The sequence below is a fragment of the Bacillus rossius genome, chromosome 8, assembly GCF_032445375.1.
Source record: "Bacillus rossius redtenbacheri isolate Brsri chromosome 8, Brsri_v3, whole genome shotgun sequence".
Classification (NCBI taxonomy): Eukaryota; Metazoa; Arthropoda; class Insecta; order Phasmatodea; family Bacillidae; genus Bacillus; species Bacillus rossius.
This window is the reverse complement of record NC_086336.1, coordinates 6,142,191-6,167,212: the sequence shown is the minus strand read 5'-3', so window position 1 is coordinate 6,167,212 and position 25,022 is coordinate 6,142,191. Positions and strand designations below refer to the sequence as shown.

The following is a 25,022-nucleotide window of genomic DNA, read 5'->3' as shown; positions in this document are numbered from 1 at the left end:
CGAGGCCTCGACGGCCGCCAGGAGACCTCAGCCCCGGGCGGACTGCGCCGCGCAGCGCAACCCGGCGTCAAGTGGCATCGCTCTTTATTTATTTATTTATCGTCTTTATTGGTGGCGAAGCTAAGGCGGTACGCCTTTTCTCACACTTAACCACTTTTCTGCAATTACATCAAACAGTGGAATATTAAAAATTAAGCATGATATACACCAGATGTTGACTAAATATGAAGAGAAAAAATTACAATTTTAACTTAATTTTTCAAATATTAACTATTACAAAAGATTCAACCCTAACTAATTTAAAGTAATTAAAAATTAAGCATAGGCATACATAAAAAGGAAAGTGATTAAACATACAGCAAATAGTATAAAAAAAATAGGTGCTACTACATTAAAACCAGTCACTCGCACATTCACACACAGATTCAAGCAATAGTGTAGCGGCGAAGTGGTCATGGTAAGCAGTTGTTACAAATATGTTTTTTTTTTCAGCCTGTACTTAAAGGAAGGTAGATTTTTTGTTTGCCTTGTCGCTTGGTCTAGTTTATTCCAGAGCCTGCTACTCACGGTTGCAAAAGATCCCGACAGACATTTGGACGAGTGCACTGGGATAGATAGCATTGGGTTGCGTGTGGATCGCGTGTCATGGCTATGGTAGCTATGTAGGTAATTAATACTGGCTGACATATAATGAGGCATCGCTCTTTATTTGCAAATGTGATATTGCAAGAGAAAGTGCAACGGGATAAACGTAACCACAAACAAACACTTTATATATATATATACACATATAAGACGTCTTAGTATTCCATTACACCTCTTTCACTCTTACATATATATTTATAAAAAAAAATTGCCATATTGCCATTGGAAATCCAAAATAAACATAACGAAGTTTAGAGTCAAAGTTAAAAACAGTTAATATCTTGGACACAAACTAAAACGCTAGTAAATTTTTTTTTTCGAAAAAAAAGTGTTAAAACATTACACTCTCCAAACAAAAATAAGCTATTACTGTTGTATTGTAAATAAATATAAACATACAATGGCTTGAAATAATTAAAAAGAAAAAGTTTCTCAATCTAAAAATTAAAAAAAACATTAGTAGGCCTACTTAAAATTAATTTCACACGCAGGTTCAGGCAGTAGATTAGCAGCGAAGTGATCATGCTGAGTAGGTGTTTCAAGGAAGCTTATTCAGCCGGTACTTAAATGCATACCTAGCCTGGGTTATTAGATAACCTTGTCGCCTGGTACAGTTCGTTCCAGAGCTTGCTATTCGTGGCTGGAAAAGATGCTAATAAGCATTAAGGCGAATGCACGGTGATAGTCGTGGTATGAGTTTAAATATACAAAACTTAGTAGAAGGGGGAGCGGCCACCCTTGATTGCTGAACTGGTAGGTGGTCGTTTTCAGCTCTTTCTAAACTGTTCACATGGAATAAGACCACAAAACTGATCGCCCGCGCAGTGCTCTCAAGAACAGAAAACTCACCCCGCGTTAAATCAGTAACACAATAAATGTTAGTAAGGACGCATGTGTTGTTAAGTGACACATATTTTGCAAAAAATGTCACCGTTTAGTAATATTTAGTATGTGCTGCGTCTAGGTAAGTTAACTGAGACTTAAATTCTAGCTACGCTATTTATGCTTTTTTTTAGTACAGTAAGCCAATTTAATTCTTAACATTTATTTGAAGAACTTTCAGAAGTTGCCAGTTCATTGTGCTTTATGAAAAAAATGTATATATATATATATATATATATTCTTAAACAATTAACTTTTAACTTTTGTTGATAATCTGTAACTAATAATGTGTTGTGTTCAACAAATGTGTTATATAATGTCCTCGTAATGCATCGTGGTAATACATCGTTATTCTTATTAAATTAACTGTTAAATAAAATGGTAGACTTGTGGGTAGGGATGGCAAGCTAAAAATGAAAACACGCAGATTTAATAAAATTTGAACATATAAAGCTTTCGATTTTAACGTTGGGTATGCCAATTCACTGACTAACTTTATTTAAACAATTATTTTTACTGTGTATTTTTGATCATTTGCCGTTTCTGAAGTGTCAGATTTATGCGATAGTAGAGTACATGTCTTGCCTGAGACTTTAACCCAGAACTCACCCCCCCCCCCCCTTTTTTTTCCCCCCATACACACACACAGAGAAATCAGACGTTCATGCAACTGCGCTCTGAAGGCCGGCGGATCTGATTTTTACATATTTTTATGTTTAAGCGTTAAAGTTCTTAGAACTGTTTGTAAAATGCATGAATATATATTTTTTTACTGTGTAGTCAGTGAAAAACTAATCTCCAAATTTTTGTTGGTCTTCATACAACACATTCAATTTACCGATTATTTTTCAAAGTATCAAGTCCGTTCATGCCAGGTAATATAAACACTTTATACTATAAGTAGGTACAGTCATCTGTACATAGCCAATAACGTTTACAATGCGTAGAAAATAAGCCTTTTTTTAGCAATAGAAAAAGTTTACCATGAATCTTTATAAAAAAACTATTGAAAGTTTTAATATCATTGTATTTCTCTATATGTATTTTCATGAAATTAATTCAATCAAATATAAGTAATGACTTTTAAGTTTTTGAAAATATTTTAGGTAAAAATTGGCTTAATATATTTTTTCGGTAATTTTTCACCCTTTCCTGAAATGTATATGTTCTATATGGTTTTGAATATGAAATTTTATTAAATCTCTCGAGAGCTTAAATATTCTCAAATTTCACTGTTGTGCTAAAAACACATTCGTAAATTATACGCACTACGTATACACTTTTAGCGGTGAAAAATTTCACCAAATATTAGGCATATTCTATTCATGACCGGTTAACTAACTGTTATAATCTAATTATACATTAAGACATGTGCTTATTTCACATATATATATTTTTTTCTTTTCTGATTCAAATACGGGAGGTTTTTACATTCACTTATTTTAATGTAGATATCAGTTTTATGAACTCATGCCATGTAATCATTAAGGAACGTCGAAAACAAACAGGCCTCTAATTTATGTCTGGTTTGGTCATTTACTTCCTTCTATGTTTCCTATTTGTAGCCTATTACTATTGTTGCTGCTACATACTGCCAGAGATTACCTCCAGATTCACTAACCGATTAACTTTCAAACCACTTCCACGACAAATCTTTCGTTGCAACAAACAAACATGTTGTTAAACATGAGCCACTTTTAATTTATGCTGCCAAAACCAAAAGTATTTTTGAGATAGCTTACTTAATGACGAAATTAGCTGTTACCGCTACAAAGAAAAATTTAATTTTATGAGTTAAATAATCGTTTTTACCTGTGTTATAACCATTCTGTAACTGTTAATATGACTCAATAATTTCAATAATTCAATTCCCTACGATTTAATTTACCTTCGGAGCATTACATTTGAATGTATAAAAAAAAGTAGTAAACTATTAACGATTTCAAGGAATATTTTTTGCGCTCGAAAAACTAACAGTAATGTAATAATACGTGGTGCATTTCAATCATCTTATTTGAGCACAAACAGGTAATTTTGAATTTATGTATAAACAAATTTAAATATGACAATTTAAAAAAAACTATGACAAATGAGTAGAAATTCCCTTAAAAAACTGTTCCACTTGGATTTATAATAGAGTAGTTTCAAATCTTTTTCAGTTAAATTCCATTGATTTTCAGCAGTTTGAGCAGTTTCATATTTAGAGTGTACGGTATTTTAATAACAGTTTTCTATTAATTCGTTTACTTATGATAATAAAAGCGTCCAGGTGCACTGGAGGAATTAATGATGTTTGTAATAGACACAAACAAATAAGAACGCAGGCGGATTGAGAAAGGTGTAGGTATGATAATGAAATCTGTAAACGGGGACCCCACCCGGAATAACACTCGTGTGTTTGACCGTGTATGTTAACTCCTCTAAATGACACATAATGAAGGTTCCCCACCCTTCGCCAGTTTGCAAGGTCCAGTTTAAGCGTGCCATGCCCCTCCACCCCCCCCCCCCTTTTCTACACCACATCACGAGGAAGGCGCGATTGTAAATAAGGTCCAAGTGAAAAGAGTTGGGGGTCGAAGACATCCCGCAAAGACAAACACCGCCCCTCTTCGACCCTTAATATTACAAGCCCTTTCGTCGGAAGCCTCCCTCCCCCCTCTTCCCTTAGCGCAGCGCTCCCAAGAGTGTGTGGAAAATAAAATTTACGACCCATCGAAGAATGAGAAGAAAGGGACGGAGAGGGGAGTGTAAAACTGGCTGACCTTCTGTGGTTTCATCCCCCCTCTCCAACTCTCTCGAGGAGATGTTTAGGGGGGGAAAGGGAAGCAATCGGACCTTCTCAACCCTTTCAAAAATCACCCCTTACCCGCCTCCCTCGCGGATTGAAATAATCGGTCGCGTCTCTTTCTATCAGAGTCCGCGTCTAGCTCGAGCACACAGTAAAAAAATATTTTGTGTTATTTGGCGAATACTTGCCGCAATATTAAACTGCGGTGGTAGAAGTAAAATGATGTACGTTTTCTAATGCGATAGTGTGGGACGAGTAAAATACATGTTGAATCTTATTTTCATTATAATTCGGAAGACAAAATACGTTTTTGTCGAGACAAACCACTTTTTTTTATAAATTACACAAGACTGTTTTGTGTAATTCATACTATTGATTTGTGATTAAATTTTTTTTTCAAGAAAAGATTTGTAAATTATTTTTTTGTAAAGCTGGAATAACAATTATCTGTCCCAATCGTCCGTCACATGTCCGTTTCTTAAACCACGCGACCTGCAGCCAATCAGATGGCATGGGAAATTCCAATCATACGTCCGTCAAAACCTTACCGAGCTTTAATTATCGACGGACGTACGGATGTAATAACCTCTCAAATGTTAGCAAGATAATGCCGGCCACCTTTACTATCAAAAGTTTGTTGTTTGTTTAGCTGCTTCCATGAAATGTTATTAACTACGTTTGAACGCATTTTTAGCAACGGAAAATATTTTGATAAATATCAGAGTGAAAATTTTGAGTTTAATTATATATAATAATTGTTAAAATTTCACGAATGTCAATCCAATATACCTACTGTACAAGAAACATTTTCACCACTATTTAAGCCTTCTAGTCAGTTGACGGCATCAAATAGAATGAAATAGCATTTGCTCTAGGTGGATCATTGTGAATCACTTTGCTTGTTGGTGCACGGACGCGATAGATCATTGTTAGAGACCGAAAAATTCGCGGGTTCATTTCGCGATAGGCTAGACTCCAAACTCGTACACCTTTATGCTGAGGCAGCGATTGGACCACCGTTTAGGTATCTGAAGGACTCTAAGCCAATGAAAAACCTTCAACAAAAAACGTATCAAATCACAAGCATCCCAGTTGACGCGTGTCACGAGTCAGTATCCAATGAACAGGTGCAATTTGTCCCAAGTACATAAGAGTATCGTGGAGTCTATCCTAGAGGTCATTAAAACCGCGAATTTTTCCGGTCTCTAATCTTTGTAAATCCACCTTAAGATTGAGAGGTCTCGGTGGTTGAGTGGCAGCGCGACTCCCCCCCCCCCCCCCCTCACACCGGGAGACGTGGCTGACGTCGCTGCGGGCCGGTGGGTTTCCTCGGGGTGTTCCCGCGCACCTCGCGCCGGCACCTGGGAGGTCGGGCCGTGTCTGTGCAAGACGAGCGACTCTGCTCCGACTCGCGCTGCTCAAGTGGCGGGAAGGGGAGACTTTATTTATGGCACCGCGGGGCGGGTGTAGACCATGCCCTCCCCCCCCCCCCTCGCACAACCCCACGGGCTGCTGGTCCGGCGGGTTTTAGCGCCTCCTCGGCCACTTCCCGGTTCAAATCTCGGCATCCCTCCCCATCCTCGACCCACCAGCTTACTACCTGTAGACTCAGCCCCGCACCATTTTTTGTATTTATAGTAGGAACGGGCTAATAAAATCCTCAAACACCATCAAATCCTTAGTATTTGAAGGATTAGATATTCGAGGGAAAAAGATTCGAATAAAAAATATTAAAGGAAATAAAATTAACTAAAAAGAAATTAAATACTTATATCTTCTGAAGTTTACTTGGTCAAGTGTTTTCTTTATCTTGTTACTATCCTCCAAGATGATTTATTTTTAACATGTAACTATATAATTAAAATTTCAATGTGTATTGATTCTGGAAACGTATTTTGTGAAACAATCATTTAAAGGGTAGAATGTTTCGACAAAATAGTTAATAGTTTTTTTTATTTATTCTACACTAGCTGCGCCTCACGGTTTCACCCGCGGTTTAACTAAACGAAAAAAAAAACCCGGTCAAGTGAAGGTTGGACTCATGCACCAAGGGTTCCGCACCACACAATATGCAACACTTAGCTCGAGTCAGACTCGTACTTGGCCCAATTGTAATACTTGTTGTTATACTTCAGAGTTTGGACTATTATCACTGTTTTGCATGTATTACTTTTATTCCGATTGAAACAAAACAAAAAAAAAACAAAGTGCAGTTATCAAAATAGCTTTATTGGATGACATTTGTGTCACATTGTCAAGAGAAACTAATAATACTGTATGAGACCAGCAGAATGATGCACAGCACAGTGGATGGTCGAATGTGGTAGGTTTGTATTTGGGCGATTAGCGCAGTGTTGGCCGTGAGTACGAAGCATGACAGTCTAAACATTACGCTAATGCTAATATTATGCTAATGGAGTACGGGCAGACGAGAGTAATTGCAACAGGAGCTGTGAGCATTGACAATGGGTGCTTTCACAACTTCACAACACACGTGTGCCGAATAGGGATATCGTCACACGTCTAGGTACCTGAAACTAATGAGTTCCTTACCACGAAGAGTGATGCGAACCATACTGCGTGTGGATGACTTTAAACGTCGCCTGCTTAGGCGGAGAATATAAAAGTCAAGGCGCTACTATCGCGCGTCCTCTCAGACAGTGGAGTAACGCCCAAGTTGCGCGCGAAAGTCAAATTGGCGTGCCAATGTTCGCGCCTGTGTTTCCACGCATACGTTCTTTAACAAAAATTTCTGGTTTTGACATTCCCTGCCACTCATTAAATTTAAGCCCGGAAATTTCCGAACAAACTGCATAGTTAATTAAACAGCTATAGAAACTGCCTTAAACCAAAAATGACAATAAAATGCGAGAATTCAAAATAACATGTGCGGTCCATCATTCAGTATTTTTCTATTTTTTTTTGTTCCAAAAACCAGCATGCATTCAGGAGTATTCGAAAACGTTTATTAATTTTTGTCAGTGGCAAACGACATGACCTTAGATAATATTATCATATATAATTTATAGTCATGTTTAAAACATGCTGTACTAAATAAATTACATTACTCGAAAACTATTCGTTTCATGCTTACTGACTCAATGTTGCCAGAAATTGTATTAAAGAAGAGTCAAATTTATATGTGAGCAAAAATAGTAGAATGGAATCAATACTATTATAAACATGAAAATAACCTTTCAATTATTTTTTTTGGTGATGTAGGTTTTAATAAAGCAATGAAGATGAAGTTTTAAAGTAAATACAATTAATGCTTCCTGTTTTGTTCATAACTTCAGCTGTATTGTATTGCCAAAAATTAGTGTTCACCGATTTAATTAGTGTTTTGATATTCCAAAATTTAGTGAGGATTTGTGGATATACGTCATGGCCGAACGGTTGTTTGATTAAAAAAAAACAAGTGTAACAAATAAGACATTACCCCAAAACAAATAAAGAAGCCGAGATAACTATTGTAAAAACCTATGTCTTGTCACACGTGGAATTCCGAAGAAGAAATAAAGTCAGTAAAATCGTGCATACCCCCATGAGGAAACAAATGTTATTAATAATCCAACAAAAAAATTTCCGGTAAAATTACTGACAGCGGGAAAACAGCCTTGGATGACATAACGAAGACAGTAGAGGAAAAAACAGTAAGTCTATTACGAAGAAACAGCTTCAACGTTTCGGGAAATCAGCCTTGTTACGTTATCAGACACACAGCAGACAAAATAATTAGTCTTTACAGTGATTTTAAGTGGTTAAAACCGTTTCATATTTATCGACTGATAATCAATTACGTATTATTTCACAGTTTGAGACATCAACAAGAATGATGTAGCATTTTAAATCGCGGTGTCATGCGCACACAGGCGCCATCATGGTTAAGCATATTGGGCTGCGAACCGTTGAACATGAATTTTTGTGCTCAAATATTATTTTAGGATAATCTGAGGGTATAAATCGCACGATCAAACCATAACCCGCCACAACACTGTGTAATGTCTCAAAGAAGTCGTACACTAAGAAATAAATATAATAATTACTCGACAGTGACCTTTCTCATGTTTTTCGAAGGTCAAGAGTCCCATATTTCATCGAGATAAAAATCAAGCAAACGGAAACTCAAAGAAATTTTTTGGAATTCTTTTTAATCTTATTTTTTGTTACTCTTTTAATCTGTACGGTATATTACAGCTCCAACTGCATTGCATCTGGTGCAAAGAACCACTAAAAACTGACCCCCCTTTCATTGTAACAGTTTAATTTATACTATTTACAACAAACCATACCTAGGTACATAAAAATAAAGGTAAACTAACATAGTTTTTTTTGACGTGATAACGTCTAATAAATCGATGAACGCCGGCTGCACGCCCGAAAAAGTGTCCCGTCACGCACATTGTTCCGTTACGCTGTGTCCCGTTACGCTCATTGTACGCTTGCGCCGCATCTATCTCTCTACCACTCGACTGTTTATGAAGTGAAGTGAAAAGTTAATTTGGTTTTCATTGCTTATTACAACAACAATTTCGGCAATAAACGTTAATTATTCTTGCATTTTAAAAATCTGATTACTAGTATAAATTCAAGTATTTATTCTTTTATTATTAAAATAAAAATGATTCAATTTTATTAATAGTGTATGCAATCATTTCATCGTCTTGACTATTACCACCGATCCAACGGTCAGGGACACCATAGTCATCATGCTTTAAATCATGTAGCCACTGTAACCGGTAGGGGAGACCGGGGCTAGTTGGCACACTTTTTAATAAAACATTTATATAATTTTTTCAATGTTGTTAATGTGAAATTTTTTTATGGCAGTTCAAGTATCTACATTTCAGCAATATATTTGAGCCACAACAATCGCAGTTTGAAAGTCATAAAATGGTTTATTTAATAATGAACTGTCCCACTGCTTGTGTGCCAACTTGCCCCTGGAACGGGGTAAGATGGCACACACGTAGGGGCATGTTGGCACACATTACAAAATTGAGCATATATGTGTATATATGTGCCTATATGTATAGGCTACATATATCTACATATATACAGGGATATATAGAATAATTTTACAACTAATTACTTTTTTGCATGTATCTTTATTTTATTTCATTACTAAATTTTATCGATTGCCTTCAAGTTTTTTTAACAGATATCACAAATTTATGGAAATACAATCATAGATAATATTACGAATGTGTTGCTTATTTAAGCTAAATATATAACATACATTAGCGCGCATATATATATAAGTATACATATATATATATATATATATATATATATATATATATATCCAATTTCCGTATTTTTTAATGCTAATAATACAAAATCTTAAAATCTTAGCAATTTTACCTACAGTATTTTTCTCTGTATAGCCTATCATACAGTAAAATGTTAATAGAATGCCAATTCTGATCATGAAAATATTTATACTAAATTTTAACTGGTTGATCCAACATGAGCCAAAGTCTTCTAACATTTCTTACAGTTGTGGCACAAAAATTGCACGCTATTATCCGAACAATCTTCGTGGGCCCACATTTTGCAACCGACGCACTGCACCCACTGTTCACCGGGCCGGCTTTTGGAATATGGTCCTAAACAAAGAAGACATAATGTATCCTCCCTACTGGCTCTGCTGTTTGCTGTGTTGACACATATGTTTTTCTTTTTCTTGCATAACATTTTCACCTTAGACTTGCGTGGATTCTGAACTGTATCTTTCGAACTTCCAAACAAGTTTTTCTTAGCTCCTTTCTTCTTATCAATATCTGATTTCTTTTTAGCTAATTCATTTCTTATTGGAGTATCTGTCAACACTTCACTCTTCCTTTTCCTATTATTTACCCGGTTATTTTTCCTTGGACCAGCTTTGGGAAATGGTCTCACCATTTCTGGGCTTATGTTGCACGTAGAATCAACTACAATTTCCTTATCTTGTGATGCGATTTCGTGTAAGCCCCTGCTCGTTACGTCCATTGACGTTTCCTGATCAGCTTCTTCCTCAGTTTGTTGTACAATCAGCATATTTGAAGGGCCTGCTTCCATGATTACAGGTTCATTTGGTCTACATTGAACAGTGTTGTCTGAATTAGGCAATTCTCCACTGTCAACATCATTTTCGTCAGGTGCTGGGCGGTCTGTTACGTAACAACCAAGATAATCTGTATCATTAAAGACATCAGGGTTGAAAGGTGATACCCCACTTACTCTGAAACCAGATAAAATATTTCTCGGCGTAACCGCACTAGAAAAAGCAGCATTTACAACTTCAGGTATGTCATAAATAGTCATTGTTTTCCCAGGATGGTTCACCAGCCAAGAATCACAGGCACTGTTCACAAATTTCTTTAAAGGGCCAAATACACTCCGGTCTAATGGTTGCAGTTTATGGCTGCAGTGTGGAGGGAAAGAAAGGACAGTGACCCCCTTATCTTTAAGGTAGTCCAATGCTTCAATTGAAAGATGTGAGTCGTGATTGTCAAGTAGCAACAGACATGGGTTTTCTTTGGAACACTTAACATTTGTTACGAAGTGATGTGCAAATTTGACGAAATTTGCTTCCTTCATCCAGCCGGTAGCATTTGCATCTCCAGAACTACCTGTAGGCGCTCCTTTCAGAAAATATTCACGAAAATTGACGCGAGGGAAAACAAAATATGGTGGCACATGATTTCCTGTCGCAGATACTGCAACAGCTACAGTAACTAGAGTTCCTCTTTCGGCAGAAGTAATTTTACCTACTTGCTTAAAACCTTTCCGTGCAACTACTCTGTCTGGTCTTTGCACTGTAGTGATACCAGTCTCGTCCATGTTCCACACATCTCCAGGCCCAATTTTCAATCTATTCATAACGTCTTTCAAATTGTCGAAAAATGCTTTCACATTAGTGCGATTGAAACACGTAGCCCTTGAAAGACTGGTCGCTTCAGGTGTTCTTATAGAAAGTGTAGGATGCCGTTTTAAAAATGCAGAAAACCAATCCGCACCTGCCATTTCACAGTCAGCCCAAGAAGAAGGAAACCTTACCTTAAGTCTCACTGCATATTCAAATGCGAATTTCCTGACTTCCTTTGGTGACAATCCATAATAAATATCAGCTGCTTTCTTCAAATAATCAGCAAACTCATTCTCTTGTTCGTTTGTAAAAACCTGAAAAAAACAACCACAAGCCATTAAGCATCTTTAAATTCCTAATTGATATATTTATTCAGGTCGACAACATAACATTTTTTTTAAAAAGCCCTTACCTGTCTCAGTTTCTTGTAGCCAATTGTAAGAGGTGGGGTATCTTGTGGAGCAATAAGTTTTTCTTCAGTTACTTTGCTACAATATCGAGCCAAAGAGCGAAATGGAATTCCAAAATCCTTTGCTACGCTTCTGATGGACTTCCCTTCGAGTTTAACTTTCTTTACTGCTGTTAAAACAACGTCTTGGGAAGTCTGGCATCTATTACTTGTTCTTTTGTAGGTGCGCATGTTGAAGCCTAAAATAAAAAATGATATCCAATTAATAAAACTATAATATTTTGTTGTCTTTCCTACTTGTAATAATGTATGTAATGGTTTGAATTTCAAAAAAATATGCTATTTCATTCCAGTGCTAGCTTATACCTTTTACTCATAACAATGCGTTTCGTTTTGGAAGATCTAGAATCGCGAGAAAGTGTCCGGGGCATGTTGGCACATGTGCCAACATGCCCCGCCATCTATGTGCCAACTAGCCCCACAGCAACTTTTAAAACTTACTTGAGTGAACGAAAGAATTGGAATATATTTACATTATTTTAGTAATTGCTTCTTAAAACTAGCACGTTATAATGTTATACACAAATATTGTTTTAAAAATATATAATTTATTATAAAAGTTATATCCAAGTCTTTGTAAGACAAAATTTTTACTCACCAAACGTAGAAGTAAAGAAAATGGTCTCCTGTTTGTAATAGTGAAGACTCGCGGCGGAAAACAACAGGATCTAGGGACCTGGTCTGTGTGATCCTACATACAAGAGCGTTATGCTATCTGTCGGTAATTATTCGAACTATTAGCACTGTGCCAACTTACCCCTGTAGCCAACTAGCCCCGGTCTCCCCTATGGACGCATGTTTAAACATGCTCTTGAAACCTTCCACACGGTCGTATTTGGAAACTGAAGTTCAAGACTTGCTTTCCGAACAGATTTATTAGGACTACGCAGGTAAGATGTTCTGTCACGGTCAACATCCTGTGCAGACATTTTTGGTGGTCCCGTGTTTTTTTCCGTTTATAAACACATTCTGTCGTTTCGAACTGCTTATAACATCAGCCGATATTTTGCCACATGTGAGATCGCAATTAAACTTAAAAATTGGTTGTCTGTAAAGTCGGTTTACGGAAGATAGTTTAACGTGACAACGTCATAACAAAACATTAATGAAATGATTGCATACTTTTATGAATAAAATTGAATATTTTTTATTGAATTATCACTTTTTTGTATGGATACAAAGGAGTGAAATAAAATCTACAATTTAATTGATAAATTTACTTTTATTTGCACTCATTAATTCAAATATGTTTATTACTTTAACGAATAGATTATTTTAACTATAACTTTTATACATGTTTGCTATTTAACTTCTTCCAATCTGTGTTATTCTGTTAAGGATATGACGATGATAGGAAAAGTAGGAAACGAATGGGAGTGTTTCAAGTTTAATGTGCCTCGAAAACGTCAAATCGATGGTTGTTCTAATCGAGTGGAAGAGAGATAGATGCGGCGCAAGCGTACAATGAACGTAACGGGACACAGTGTAACGGGACAATGTGTGTAACGGGATACTTTTTCGTGCGTGCAGCCGGCGTTCATCGATTTATAAGACGTTGTCACGTCAAAAAGAAACTCACTTTGACCTGAATGCTCTTAGCAAATTGCAGAATACAAAGATCTTCACGCTCAGGTGTCGCCATTTTGCGTAGGTGGCGCTGCAAGCGAGGAAATAACAAAGCAGTACGCGCACGTGCGCTTATATATAATTGTTTGATAACTAGCGCAGAACAAATATGTTAGCTTGAACCAACACTCTGCAACGCCTACAGCTTATACTACAAAATTTATAACCAGGACAATATTTTATGAACAAACTGTATTTGTTGCACTGGTTGTGAAAAAACTATTGTTTTATTGTTATATCTCCGGTTTCGGTCGCCGTAGCGAGATAAAATAGACACCAGTTTTTAAGTCTAATCATAAGTTTTTGAATAAAATAGGTTTCATCAAAATTAGTTACCAACACATGTTTATTGTTATATTATTATCTACCTATTAAGCTTTCCGTGTCATTGACAAGATGGTTAGAAACGCCATGGGGTCAAGGAATTTGGGGAAAGATCCAACCATGGTCTGTTTTAATAAACCTACAGTGATTTCAGGAAAACGTGCAAAACAAAATTGGGACGGATGAATCAGGTTTCGAACCGACGCGACGTGTCCCTAAATGCGAGTCCAAAGCTTAAATGTTCTGCTTCCTCACTTAACTGTTACGCCACCTCACTCAGCACCGAGAAGGCTCTTGAATGAATAATCTCCATATTTGAAGTGATAGTGAATAATGATATTAGGAACAGATGGTTTATATTTCCGCCAAGTTATTTAGCAGTAATATCTAACGGAATCAGGGCTTGCATGGTTAACAAAAGAAATGTAAAGTGTTGGCAAGGCTTAGGTGTAATCCTCTTTAAGTAGGCCTATAGCTCTGGAATCTGCAGGTATACCTGTTGGTGTTGCAGTTTATAACCTTGATAGTTAGTCGTTTGAGTGTTTTAGTCTCTCATGACTTGGTTGTAATTTGACCGTTGAAATACCGTAAGTCTGTTATTGGTTTCAACTACCTCAGGGCTTGTAAACTAAAAAGAATGAAGACGTCCCAAGAACAAACATTGTTCGGAGGGCAACTAATAGTTGAATAAATGCATTAAATCTTCGATTTGCTAACTGCTAGTCAGATATGTAGGATGCTGTAGGAAACCGACGATAAGAGAAGTCTGGCTCATGATGCATTCGTTTCAACAAACCGTGAGACATTCTTGTGATTGTTTGCAGGTGTTTCTGAATGCAAAGCTGCTAGACTCGGTGTTTATGTCCCTTGAGAGATACAAATTGTTTCGTTCGTCAGCGTGTTTTACGAAATTATACATGTGGCAAGTATTTTTGCTAGTTCTAAAATTTGTTTCGGCTTTCTCTGCGTGGAACATGAAAAACTTTTCTTTTTGTAACTTATTTCTAAATTTTGTGTGTTGATTTTATTTAGTCTATAATGAAGAGGTGATATTTTATTTGTTGGCTATAAAAATTTTTTTTGCTTCATAAGAGTAATGAATTAGAGGCCTATACTTTTAGATTAAAATTAGGTTTGTGTTTGCAAAATTTTTCTTGCAAAGAAATTTTTTGCTAAAGCCACTCTACATATTTTTTTTCCAACAGAGATATGTAAGAGTTATTTTTCTTAGTGTCCGCAGACTATGTATGTAAGGGTCGATGAAAAACTACGTAACATGTGCATCTAGTGTTTCGTGGAGATCTGTAAGTTGGATGCCCCTACAAGGTAGGCTGTCACGGGTCTCTTTTAACGTCAGGGGTGTATGTGTGTTAGTGAGGCGGGATGATAAGCGCGACGCTCGCTGGTGCTTCCAGCGCGGTATAGCCTCTAAGCGCAAGTCTCTGAACTGGCGCGCATTCGTCTCGTCGTCACAGGATAACTGTGAAATTTGAGCGGTGACCGTAACATTATATGGCGGAGAAATGAAGATAAAGCTGTTATGCAAGCCCCTTAAGTGCTTTCAAGAATCTGTACTGATTGTTTTATGCCTAAAAATAACTCTGAAAACACGCGTTTTAGGCATTTTAACGCTTCTAAAAATGCAGTTTAAAAACTTAATCTGAAATTAAAAGTACTTTTCGGCCCTCAGCGAACTCTTAAATACTATTCTTAAATAGGCCCCACTCGGATAACTTGAATAGTTTTGAAATCGCGTTGTTTTTCCTGAAGCTCTGCACACCGTATGTGTGCGCAGGTAGGCGGGCCCCTTAAGGGGCAGAGCTATCTATGGTTTGTCATATTATGCGATGAAAAATACGTTTATGAAATGAATTTCTTTGGGCGAAAATTCGTGCGAACGTAAACAGCCTTCTATGTAGATGTCTGAACGTTAGGGTAATTTAAAAGTTTAATTATTTTTTGCAACATGTTAACGACTGCAATATATAGTCTGTCTTTAAAATGTATTTAATACTGAGGAAATTCAGCTATTGGAAAAGTTCAAAGATTTATTTGAAATTATCATGAATTCTTATGACATACGTATGTTAAAAATCAAAATTTTTGATCATTTATACATCTTAATTGTATTTGCAAGGTGTTTATTTTTGCAATAATTAGTTGCTGTTTTAAAGGCAGGTAAAGTTTCATTTAAATTAAAAAGAACATAAAATATCTCCTTTTCTTACAAAAAACTGTTACGCGCACTCAAAACAAACAAAAGACAGAATCTAAACGTTCTTTTGCCAAAGTTTCAGCACATTTAATGGAACCATGGCATGGAAACTATTTATTGTGCCGATATTTTATAAAATTGGTTATTTTTCATTAAAATCTTCATGATACTCTAATTTTTATGACCTTTTTTCTATAAGGTATTTTCTAGTGCTTACTGTCACTAAAAATTATATACATTGCTTGAGTAACGAAAGTTAATCAATAAAACTTTAATAAACTACATAACTACCGAAGCACAATCACCGTAGAAGTAACACATAAATTATATTATAGAATTGGAAATAATTTTAAAATAAAACATTTTAATAAGTAAAAACGATATTTAAAAGGTAAACTTTTTTTCGACCAAACGAAAATCTTCAAAAGCAAAAAATCAATAATTCATTACCTAATTTTTATTATACATTTGGAAATAATTTTAAAATAAAAACAATTAAATAAGTCAAAACGATATTTCAAAGATAATTTTTTTTTCAACCTAACGAAAATCTTTAAAAGCAAAAAATCAGTAAATTATTACCTAATTTTCTCAAGCGATTATTGTATATATAATTCTCATGTGTGCCACCTTATAACAGCGAAACGAAAATAAATGATTTTAATGCCGTTAAAATGAAATCATAAATAAACAAATTTCATCTGTTACTTTGTTCTCGCACTATGCGCTAATTTTAACTAGGAACTATTCATTTATGGTTAGAATATTCACTTTGTAAATACATAAATATTATTCCAGTGGCTTTTGCCAATGTAACTATCAACAAAAATATTCCACACGAAAATGTTAACTAAGCAGCAGGTTAAGGCTTTATGAGAACCATCAGTGTCTGTTAACTTTAAAAACTTACAAATACAGTTGGTTTCCAAATTGTTCGGATAACGTTAACAAATTGTGGTCTTACTTTCAAAATTCACTTTTAATGACTAAATGGCATCTTAAGAATTTATGAACAGGTAAAAACAACACATCTAGTCATTGTAATATGTTACATTGAGAGTTTTGTATAACTTGTAAAAAGTGTAAAATCCCGGTATGATATTCTAGCTAACATTTTCAATTATTATTACGATCTGCCTAAAATAGTCGTCATAATTAGATTCCTCTTAAATCATGAACATGAAAATTCTTCTGTGATAAAAATATTTCTGTATTTTTTGTATATGTATATGCTTAATGTGTATGAATTATTTTCTTAAATATCAATTAAGTTTAGCGCACTTCTGTAATGCGCATTAATAATAACCTTTCTCTCCGATTTATCTTTCGAATTATCACAGAATCGAAGGTAAATTATTATTTTTTATATCAGCGGCTACCTATAATATAGTAGCATTTTCAAACACATTATTTATATTTGCTATCGACATTAAATATATTATATTGTAATATTTTAAAATAAGTCTATTAAATCGTCATATATGTGATGCAGTTGAAAGTAATGAAAAAATTTATTTTTAAAAGTAGGAAACTGAATTCCTAAGTGTCTTTCTTACAAGATGGTATTATTTCTGAGACGTGATAAAATAAATTTTAGAAATATATGTTCATATTTTTGCAAAACCCAAAAACAGTGAATTTTCGAAGGAGTGATTCTCCTCTACAGAATATGTTGGCTTTAGTTTTAAAAATCCGTGAGAAAAATTATGACACTCCGCATTTTCAGAAGAAGTTTATTATATCGTTTAAAATTTTTAGTTAAACTAAAACGACCTCAAATAATAATTTTTCCCCATTAAATTCGGATTGAATTACAAATAATTTTATCGCCCGTCTGGAGTTTTCTAATATTATAACACAAATATTAAACGTTTAAAAAATTTAACCTTATTTAAGTGTGAGTAGCGATCATGAATTTATGTGCTTGTAAATGATGAACATATGGTACAACCAAGTACTGAAAATAGTGTTTCATCACTAGGGAAACCTTTGCGCAAACAATACTTAACATATATTAAGAATAAACTTAATTGACTGTGCCTTCACTATCAAAGAAACCTAACTATAATATATGTATTTCGATCAATTGTTCGTATAATATTTATACGAACGTTAACGATTCTAAAAAATATATATATTTAAAGGATTCTTACGAACATTCAGGGTGATACAAAACGTAAAATCAGAATGTTTTGAAACCAAATACGAATTGACGTCATTTACACTTGAAAAATATTTGAAATAAACTATTTAATAAATAAATTTTATTAAGTCTTTAAATAAGTCACTCGTGTTCCTTTATTTTGTATGCTGCTCTAACGCCTACATCGGTGCAGTTAATTTTGCTTTAAATAATACGTATTGCTTGAAAAAAAAACTAATTGTTTTACTTTTTATATTAAAATAACATAACAATTTTGGTTGTCCAGATTTTCCTCTTGATAAAAGAGTTATTTTAAAAATTACATCTGTATTGCACATAATTCTAATTATTTTTTGCTTAGTAATAATTAAAAAACATTGGGTACAAAAAAATTTATAATTCTTTGCAAGTCTCCAACCGAAGTATAAAAAAGTAAGATAATGACAAAATTCGTATTTCTATAATTTATGCCACGCAATTCTAATCCAGTCTAGAACAGATATATTATTTGAAATAATTTAATTATGTGCGTAACAATAATCGATGTGTAAGTGACGAATTCTTAATCGTATAGAGTTTTAACTTACTCATAAAAATGTATAAGTATGATTATTGTGTCTACCAGATAATAGGTTATAATGACCGTGGTTGTATGCAGAAAAAATATAATTATTTAGAGAGCAGAGAAGATAAAGTTTCTGTAAAGTGCTATAACCAATCAATATTAATTTATAAAAATACATTTATTACAAAATTATATTTTTAAACATCATTTATTTTCTTTCCTTGCGCAAAAATAAGACAAACATATTCGAAGACATGACTTTAAAACTACAACTTTTACAAAATAGTCTTTATTTAATCATACTTCTAGGATTTTCAATAAAATATTGGTTATTTAAATGAAAATTTTGTAAGGATATATTATAAAAAAATACTATTTTATCGGTTTACTGATACGGATAATTTGCTGAAAACTAAGCTTAAAATACACTATCTCAGTACACGCGTGTTTTAATTAAACAAAAAATGGTTCATTTAATTCTTTTGCGAGAAATAATGTGTAAGACAAAATTAGTCCACTTTCAAAAATGAACACTCGTGAATGCTGTCACGTCAATGTTATCGTGTGACTGATAGGACTCACCACCTGGCCACACCCACGAAGTCTGTTTAAGACAACGACGAAACACCTCTTTGGTTACGCGCGTGTAAGTCAAGAAAGAAATATGACACATGTAAACCCTGCAACAAAAAAAAATTACGTTATTGGCATACAGCCTGTGAGTTTGTTATATATTCTTGATATGAAGAAGGTTGGAACATTTATAGTTAAAAATAACTTCATTGCAATTCATTTGAACAGCTTCAATGGGATCTGTTGTTTCCCATCAATTATTGTGGCATGGAGTTTTCTCGTAATTTTTACTGATCTTGCAGTAATTTTTATTGACTTTTTAAAAAGATACCCACTTTTTTAATCGGGTTAAAATTTGTATTGATGCCGAACAATCTAATCCATTTAAAGAGTTATATTGTTTTAATATAGGCATTTGAAGAGTTAATCACAAAAAAGCTCCACATTATATTAAAGCATGTTTAGATAATCTTTATTCAGTTAAATTTACATAACTATAATTTAAAAAGTTTTTTTATTTAATAAATAAATGTTAAAATTGTTTAGAGATTAAAAAAAATACTGCAGCACCGAAGGCATGGTACTTTTCATTTCGCGTACTAAATTTTACAAGTATCGTATCCTATGGTTATAACGGTCAATGATCTTTCACGAAAAGATCTCGTGTCAAGATAAACGGTTACTTTGTTCTACTTTTCGCACACAGAAAGCTACGGTTTCGCTTCAGGGAAATGGCGTAACTGTTAACGGTAAAATCTCGCAAATTTATTTGGTGGCTGGCATGACTTAAACAGCGTGCATTTGCATTAAGGCCCACTTTCCTGGAACAATTCTGCGCATTCGAGTCACAGAAGGAAAGAAGCTTTAAGGTCGACACCAGCTTGCAGATAAAGTGTCTTCTCACCTCTACACGCCACATAACTCACGATTGTTTTGTCACAAACAAATATTTTTACTCTCAGCATGCTCATACACACCAGTAACATCAAAAGTTATTGCACAGAAATCATGACTTAGTTATTTTCGGAACGGACATCCAACAACTAAGTGAATTCATCAGATGACACCCAAAATATTAAATTGAGTCCGTCAGATCGATTCGCTTGCATTTCGACTTCAATGGCGTATGGGTAAAGAATTGTTTTGCCACAATTTTTCAAGAAGCTTAGAAGCCAGACTCTGAGCTTCTGTATTTATGGTCTCTAGGGTTTGTGTTTGTTGTACGTGCAGACTCAGTATTGTAGAAACAATCTCAGCTTTTTCCAAGTAGTCCGCCAAGTATATCAAAATCCAACTGCCATTAATATAAAACAAATAACCAGACGTGCAGCTAAAACCATTTAATGAATTATAATTTATAGGAAAAAATTTTACCAAACACGATTTTAACTGGTAGGAAATATTTAACCCCATAGTGTCACCAATCAGACAAGATTAAACATATACATAATAACTGATATATTATGCTTACACCTGCGTAAAAACATAATTACATGTTTTCTATTCAGCTGAGTAACAAAAAAAATGTAAATTTCTTAAATAATAATAATGCCAATTCTAAAAAAATCGGTCTTTTGATACTGTGGTAAGAACAGATGTAAATTAAATATATTTAAGAATTTTTTTCACACTATAGGGGTTAATAAGTGATTTTAATCAGTACTATATTTTTATTTTAACTAAATAACTAGGCTTCTAATCACAGACAAATTAGTGGACTTCAATGAGAATCAGTGATTAAACTCAAAATAAACTGTATATTCAATACACGAATTTTTTTTAATAATTGAATAATCAGCGGCATTTTACTAATACCGATGACCCAGTTTCATAGAATTTACAGAAAGACATTCTTTGACGCATAACTATTTTGACTAATTCAAGTTTACATCATAACTACACCGAACTTACCGGCTCGCTATTGTGACAGCAGCAGATAGTGATATTTGCGCATTTACTTTGCAGAAAAACCTGTCGAAGTCCATCCCAGGCCATGTGATCGTGTGGAACCACTAGTTGTCCTTCGGACGAGCTCAAGAAGTTACCATAACCGGCGATGGAAGACCGTATGATGCTATCAGTGGCTTTATACATCTTAACCAAACGGAAACAGGTAGTTGTCCACTCAAAGTGCTAGTCCGGTTAGTGATCAAATGAAAGTTGTATTTGCTAACTGGAAAGAAAAATCACAAGAAAATATTTGTTCCGATTAGTTAATTTCGTTTTAACGTAATTTTAAATGATGGGAAAGGCAGATCTCTCGCTGTACGATGCTAGCCAATGAAATGCTCAAACTTTACTGCTTGCCTCAAACTCCTCTTATTTAATGTGTTCCCCGGGCAGTTCTAAAAGTAATGGTAAATATTTATTGGTTATATTGAATTCTGCTGAGAAATGATCGAAAAAGAAATTCCAAATGCTGCCCCGTGTTTGCAACATGTTTTCCTGAACAAAAATTAAAAAAAAAAATTACTAAATAAGTTTCTTAGAACTTTTTAAAAGGTACTCCTTAAGAACTCGTATTATTCCTTAGTTACAAAATATGTATAGTACCATAACCAAGTATGCTCTTTTCTTCAGTCGGGTAAACAAAAGACTTGATTATATTATTTTTTTAAATTTTATAAATAAGGATTAAGAGAGTTAGAGTATTTTTGAGTAACATCCACAGCAATTTTTTTAGCACAAATTGTAGTGACAACATTTACCAAATAGAATACTTGAATCCTAAACTATGTTTGCTCCGAAAGACTGTATATTAGTACATTTTACATAAGTTAACAAATACACCAGTGATCTTCACTAATTTCCCAATGAATTGAACTTATACCTTTGGCACTGATCCACTCGTTCTCTAGTTGTCCATCAATTATTAGATATATACTCCTGATAATATCATGTCCATGGTTGAAACCACTGATGAATATTTAGATACCAAAGAATGTGGTTTTCGGGACCCGATCCAGTCACATTTGTCAAATGTGCGTCTTTCCTGTCCATACATCTATGCCTAAACGGTAGACCAAAAGAAGCGGTAGCGAAGGAAGATAAATCTTCAGTTTTTCACAGCCTTAGCCTTTCCCCAAAACATCTTTGGACTCCTGGACCGGAGTTCCTGCAAGTGGTGCTAATTTCTCCAGTAAATCACCAAGCACGCCGACTCGGCTGGTCCGGAGAAGGCAGAAAATGTCGCTTGTTTTATGGGCGCGGAACAGCGGTGTCTCGGCCTCCCCCACCCCCTGCCCACCCTGGAACAAGCAAGTGAATGTTGCAGCATCGAGACGCCGAGGGTCGACCGGTTAGAGGCCTCCCCGCGGAAGAGAAATGTTGCCAGGATCACTCCCCGCCGCGGTCGCTAGCTTCACCTCCGGGCAATCCTGTAGCCGCTGCGAGTCACTGCCTCTGCGTTTCACGCAGCAGTGTCACTGTCTTTGCGTCTCACGCAGCAGTCACTGCCTCTGCATCTCACGCAGCAGAGTCACTGTCTTTGCGTCTCACGCAACAGTCACTGCCTCTGCGTCTCACGCAGCAGAGTCACTGCCTATATGTCTCACGCAGCAGAGTCACTGCTTATGTGTCTCACGCAGCAGAGTCACTGCCTATGTGTCTCACGCAGCAGAGTCACTGCCTATATGTCTCAAGCAGTAGAGTCACTGCCTATGTGTATCAAGCAGCAGAGTCTCTGGTTATGTGTCTCACGCAATGGAGTCACTGCCTCTGCGCCTCACGCTGCACAGTCACTGTATTTGCGTCTCACGCAGCACAGACACTGTCTTTGCGTCTCACGCAGCAGAGTCACTGCTCTGTGTCGCACGCAGAACCGACTCATCGTGTGTTAGTCCCGCACCCCTCTTCATGCGGGTGACTTTCCTGGATCCACACGTTACATAGCATACATCACTTTTGTCTATCAGACACATGCTCATAACTTGAAACTGCAATAGCTCAGCAACATACTAGCTAGAAACATTATCTATATAAATATGAAAATCAATATTAATTTTTTAAAAAAAAAAACCCATGACTGATGTAAATTTTGTTATCTAAAAATGATTAAATAATTTTTTTAAATAATCCCCGACTAAAAGAATGTTAATAACCAATAAAAAAATACAAAAGGTTGATTTCTCGCGAAGTCTGTCATATAAACAACTAATAATGACTTTTCTGAGTAATTCCCTATCTATTTCATTCTCGTATAAATATACACAGCAATAATACCATGCATAGGTACTGTACATGTTCACCTACATATTAATATAATGACAAATCCAAGAAAATCTGTGGCGGCTGCCATTGCCATCTCTGTTCCCAGTTTTAATTAAAATATATAAAAGTATAGAGAAGCTATTATATGTCTCGTAGAGACGTAGCACTTTATGTAAATTAAAGACTACATTAATTAACGTACCCGACACAATTTCAATTAGTCACAATCTCATAAAACTGCAAAATTTTAGTTCTTTTCGGGGCAGGGAATGGCAGCCCCGACGGATTTTCTTAGGTTTGTCATTATACTAATAGGTAGGTGAATATGTAAAATACCTATATTTGATATTATTGCTGTGTCTATTTCTACGAAAAACAAATAAGTACATAAAGGTTGGAAGCACTAAGAAAAGTCACAATTAATTGTTTATATGTCAGACTTCGCGACAAATCAACCGTTTAAAATTTTGTTTCTTACTTACTTCCTTTTAATCGTGAGGAGGGGGGGGGGGGGGTTAAAAAATTTTAATAATCCTTTTTCGATTACAACGTTTTTAAATAATTCGTTTTATTTTAAACTTTTAAGAGAATGCCTAAGTTACTGTCTAAATATCTGTCTATTTTCTGTCCTTTATGTTTGGTGTTTTACAAAATATTTTACTCCCGTGCGGACACCGTTTCGTTGAGAGTGATGATATGAATTGCCATACCATTTGGCTGAAGTTTCCAGGAGTTTTAACTGTTAAATCTCCTAATCAAACTATAGCATTCTCTTATATCTAATTTGGGGAACATGCTGCTATTGCATTCCTACTATCAATTTATTTTCTTTGGATACCAACGAACTAAGTGAGCAAGATTTCGACAGCCAATTTTTAAGTTCAGGGATATTGTTTTCAAATCATGAGTTTCAACTTGATCTAAGTGAAGGAAAACATTCCTTATAAAATGCGGTTTAATTTCAGTGCATTGTCTTTCATTATTTGTGGTTGATAATTTTCTAAACGTATAAATACCGATGTTAACTGTAACGTTGTGGTCAACATCTATATGTTACTTGTAGGTAAATTTTTAGTGTGATTTGTGAGAAAGTGCGAGAAAATGGACAAGAAACAATTTGTACTATACATAAAACAGTATGTGATCGAAGCAGATGTAGTATTAATAAAGCAACTTAATATCTAACCCGTGATACGTGTTTTTTCTGTTAGGCTATTATTTCCTGTAAAGATATCCCGTTTTTACACGTCTCCTTTGCTCTCTATTGCGGGAAATGTCATGAAGTTGGTTACAATGGCAATAATTTTTCACACACAGATCCCAGAATATCGAAAATATGATCTGCGTAACCTACTATTTCTTCGTTACAGATAATAAACGTGTAGTCGCCTAGAAAAAAAAAGTTCCCTTTCCGTTTTGGAAGTATTTGTACAGCCTGTTAGAATCTTCACCGCACCTATATCATCGCTAAATTTATCGCAATTTTTGGTGAGATAGTCAGCCGAAACATCAAACGACTGTAGCCAAATCTCTTTCACAGTGCTGCCGACATCTTGACGGGAGAACTAAGGCTGGTCCACTTCACGACACGGAGGCAGGACGTTTCCCTAGTTGATCCTGATCCAGTTTGTTGAGTGTGAACGATGTCCTTTACATCCCGCTGGTATCAAGTTTGGAGAAGTTAAATAAAGGAGGAAATCGTAAGGAGAGGACAACAAGAAGATAGATGCATT

General features: G+C 35.2%; 2 protein-coding genes across 2 annotated transcripts in view; one reads left to right on the top strand and one right to left on the bottom strand.

Annotated features, from left to right (window-relative positions):
• LOC134535509 (homeotic protein Sex combs reduced-like) overlaps positions 1–25,022 on the top strand; it is a 151,124-nt gene that overhangs the window by 13,530 nt on the left and 112,572 nt on the right. The window lies entirely within an intron of this gene.
• Positions 9,636–11,904, bottom strand: LOC134535508 (uncharacterized). Its single transcript, XM_063374647.1, has 2 exons — positions 11,578–11,904; positions 9,636–11,479 (listed from the first exon to the last, which is right to left on the bottom strand). Exons 1-2 carry the CDS (start codon positions 11,803–11,805, stop codon positions 9,800–9,802), a joined length of 1,908 nt encoding a protein of 635 aa, XP_063230717.1. The 5' UTR covers positions 11,806–11,904; the 3' UTR covers positions 9,636–9,799.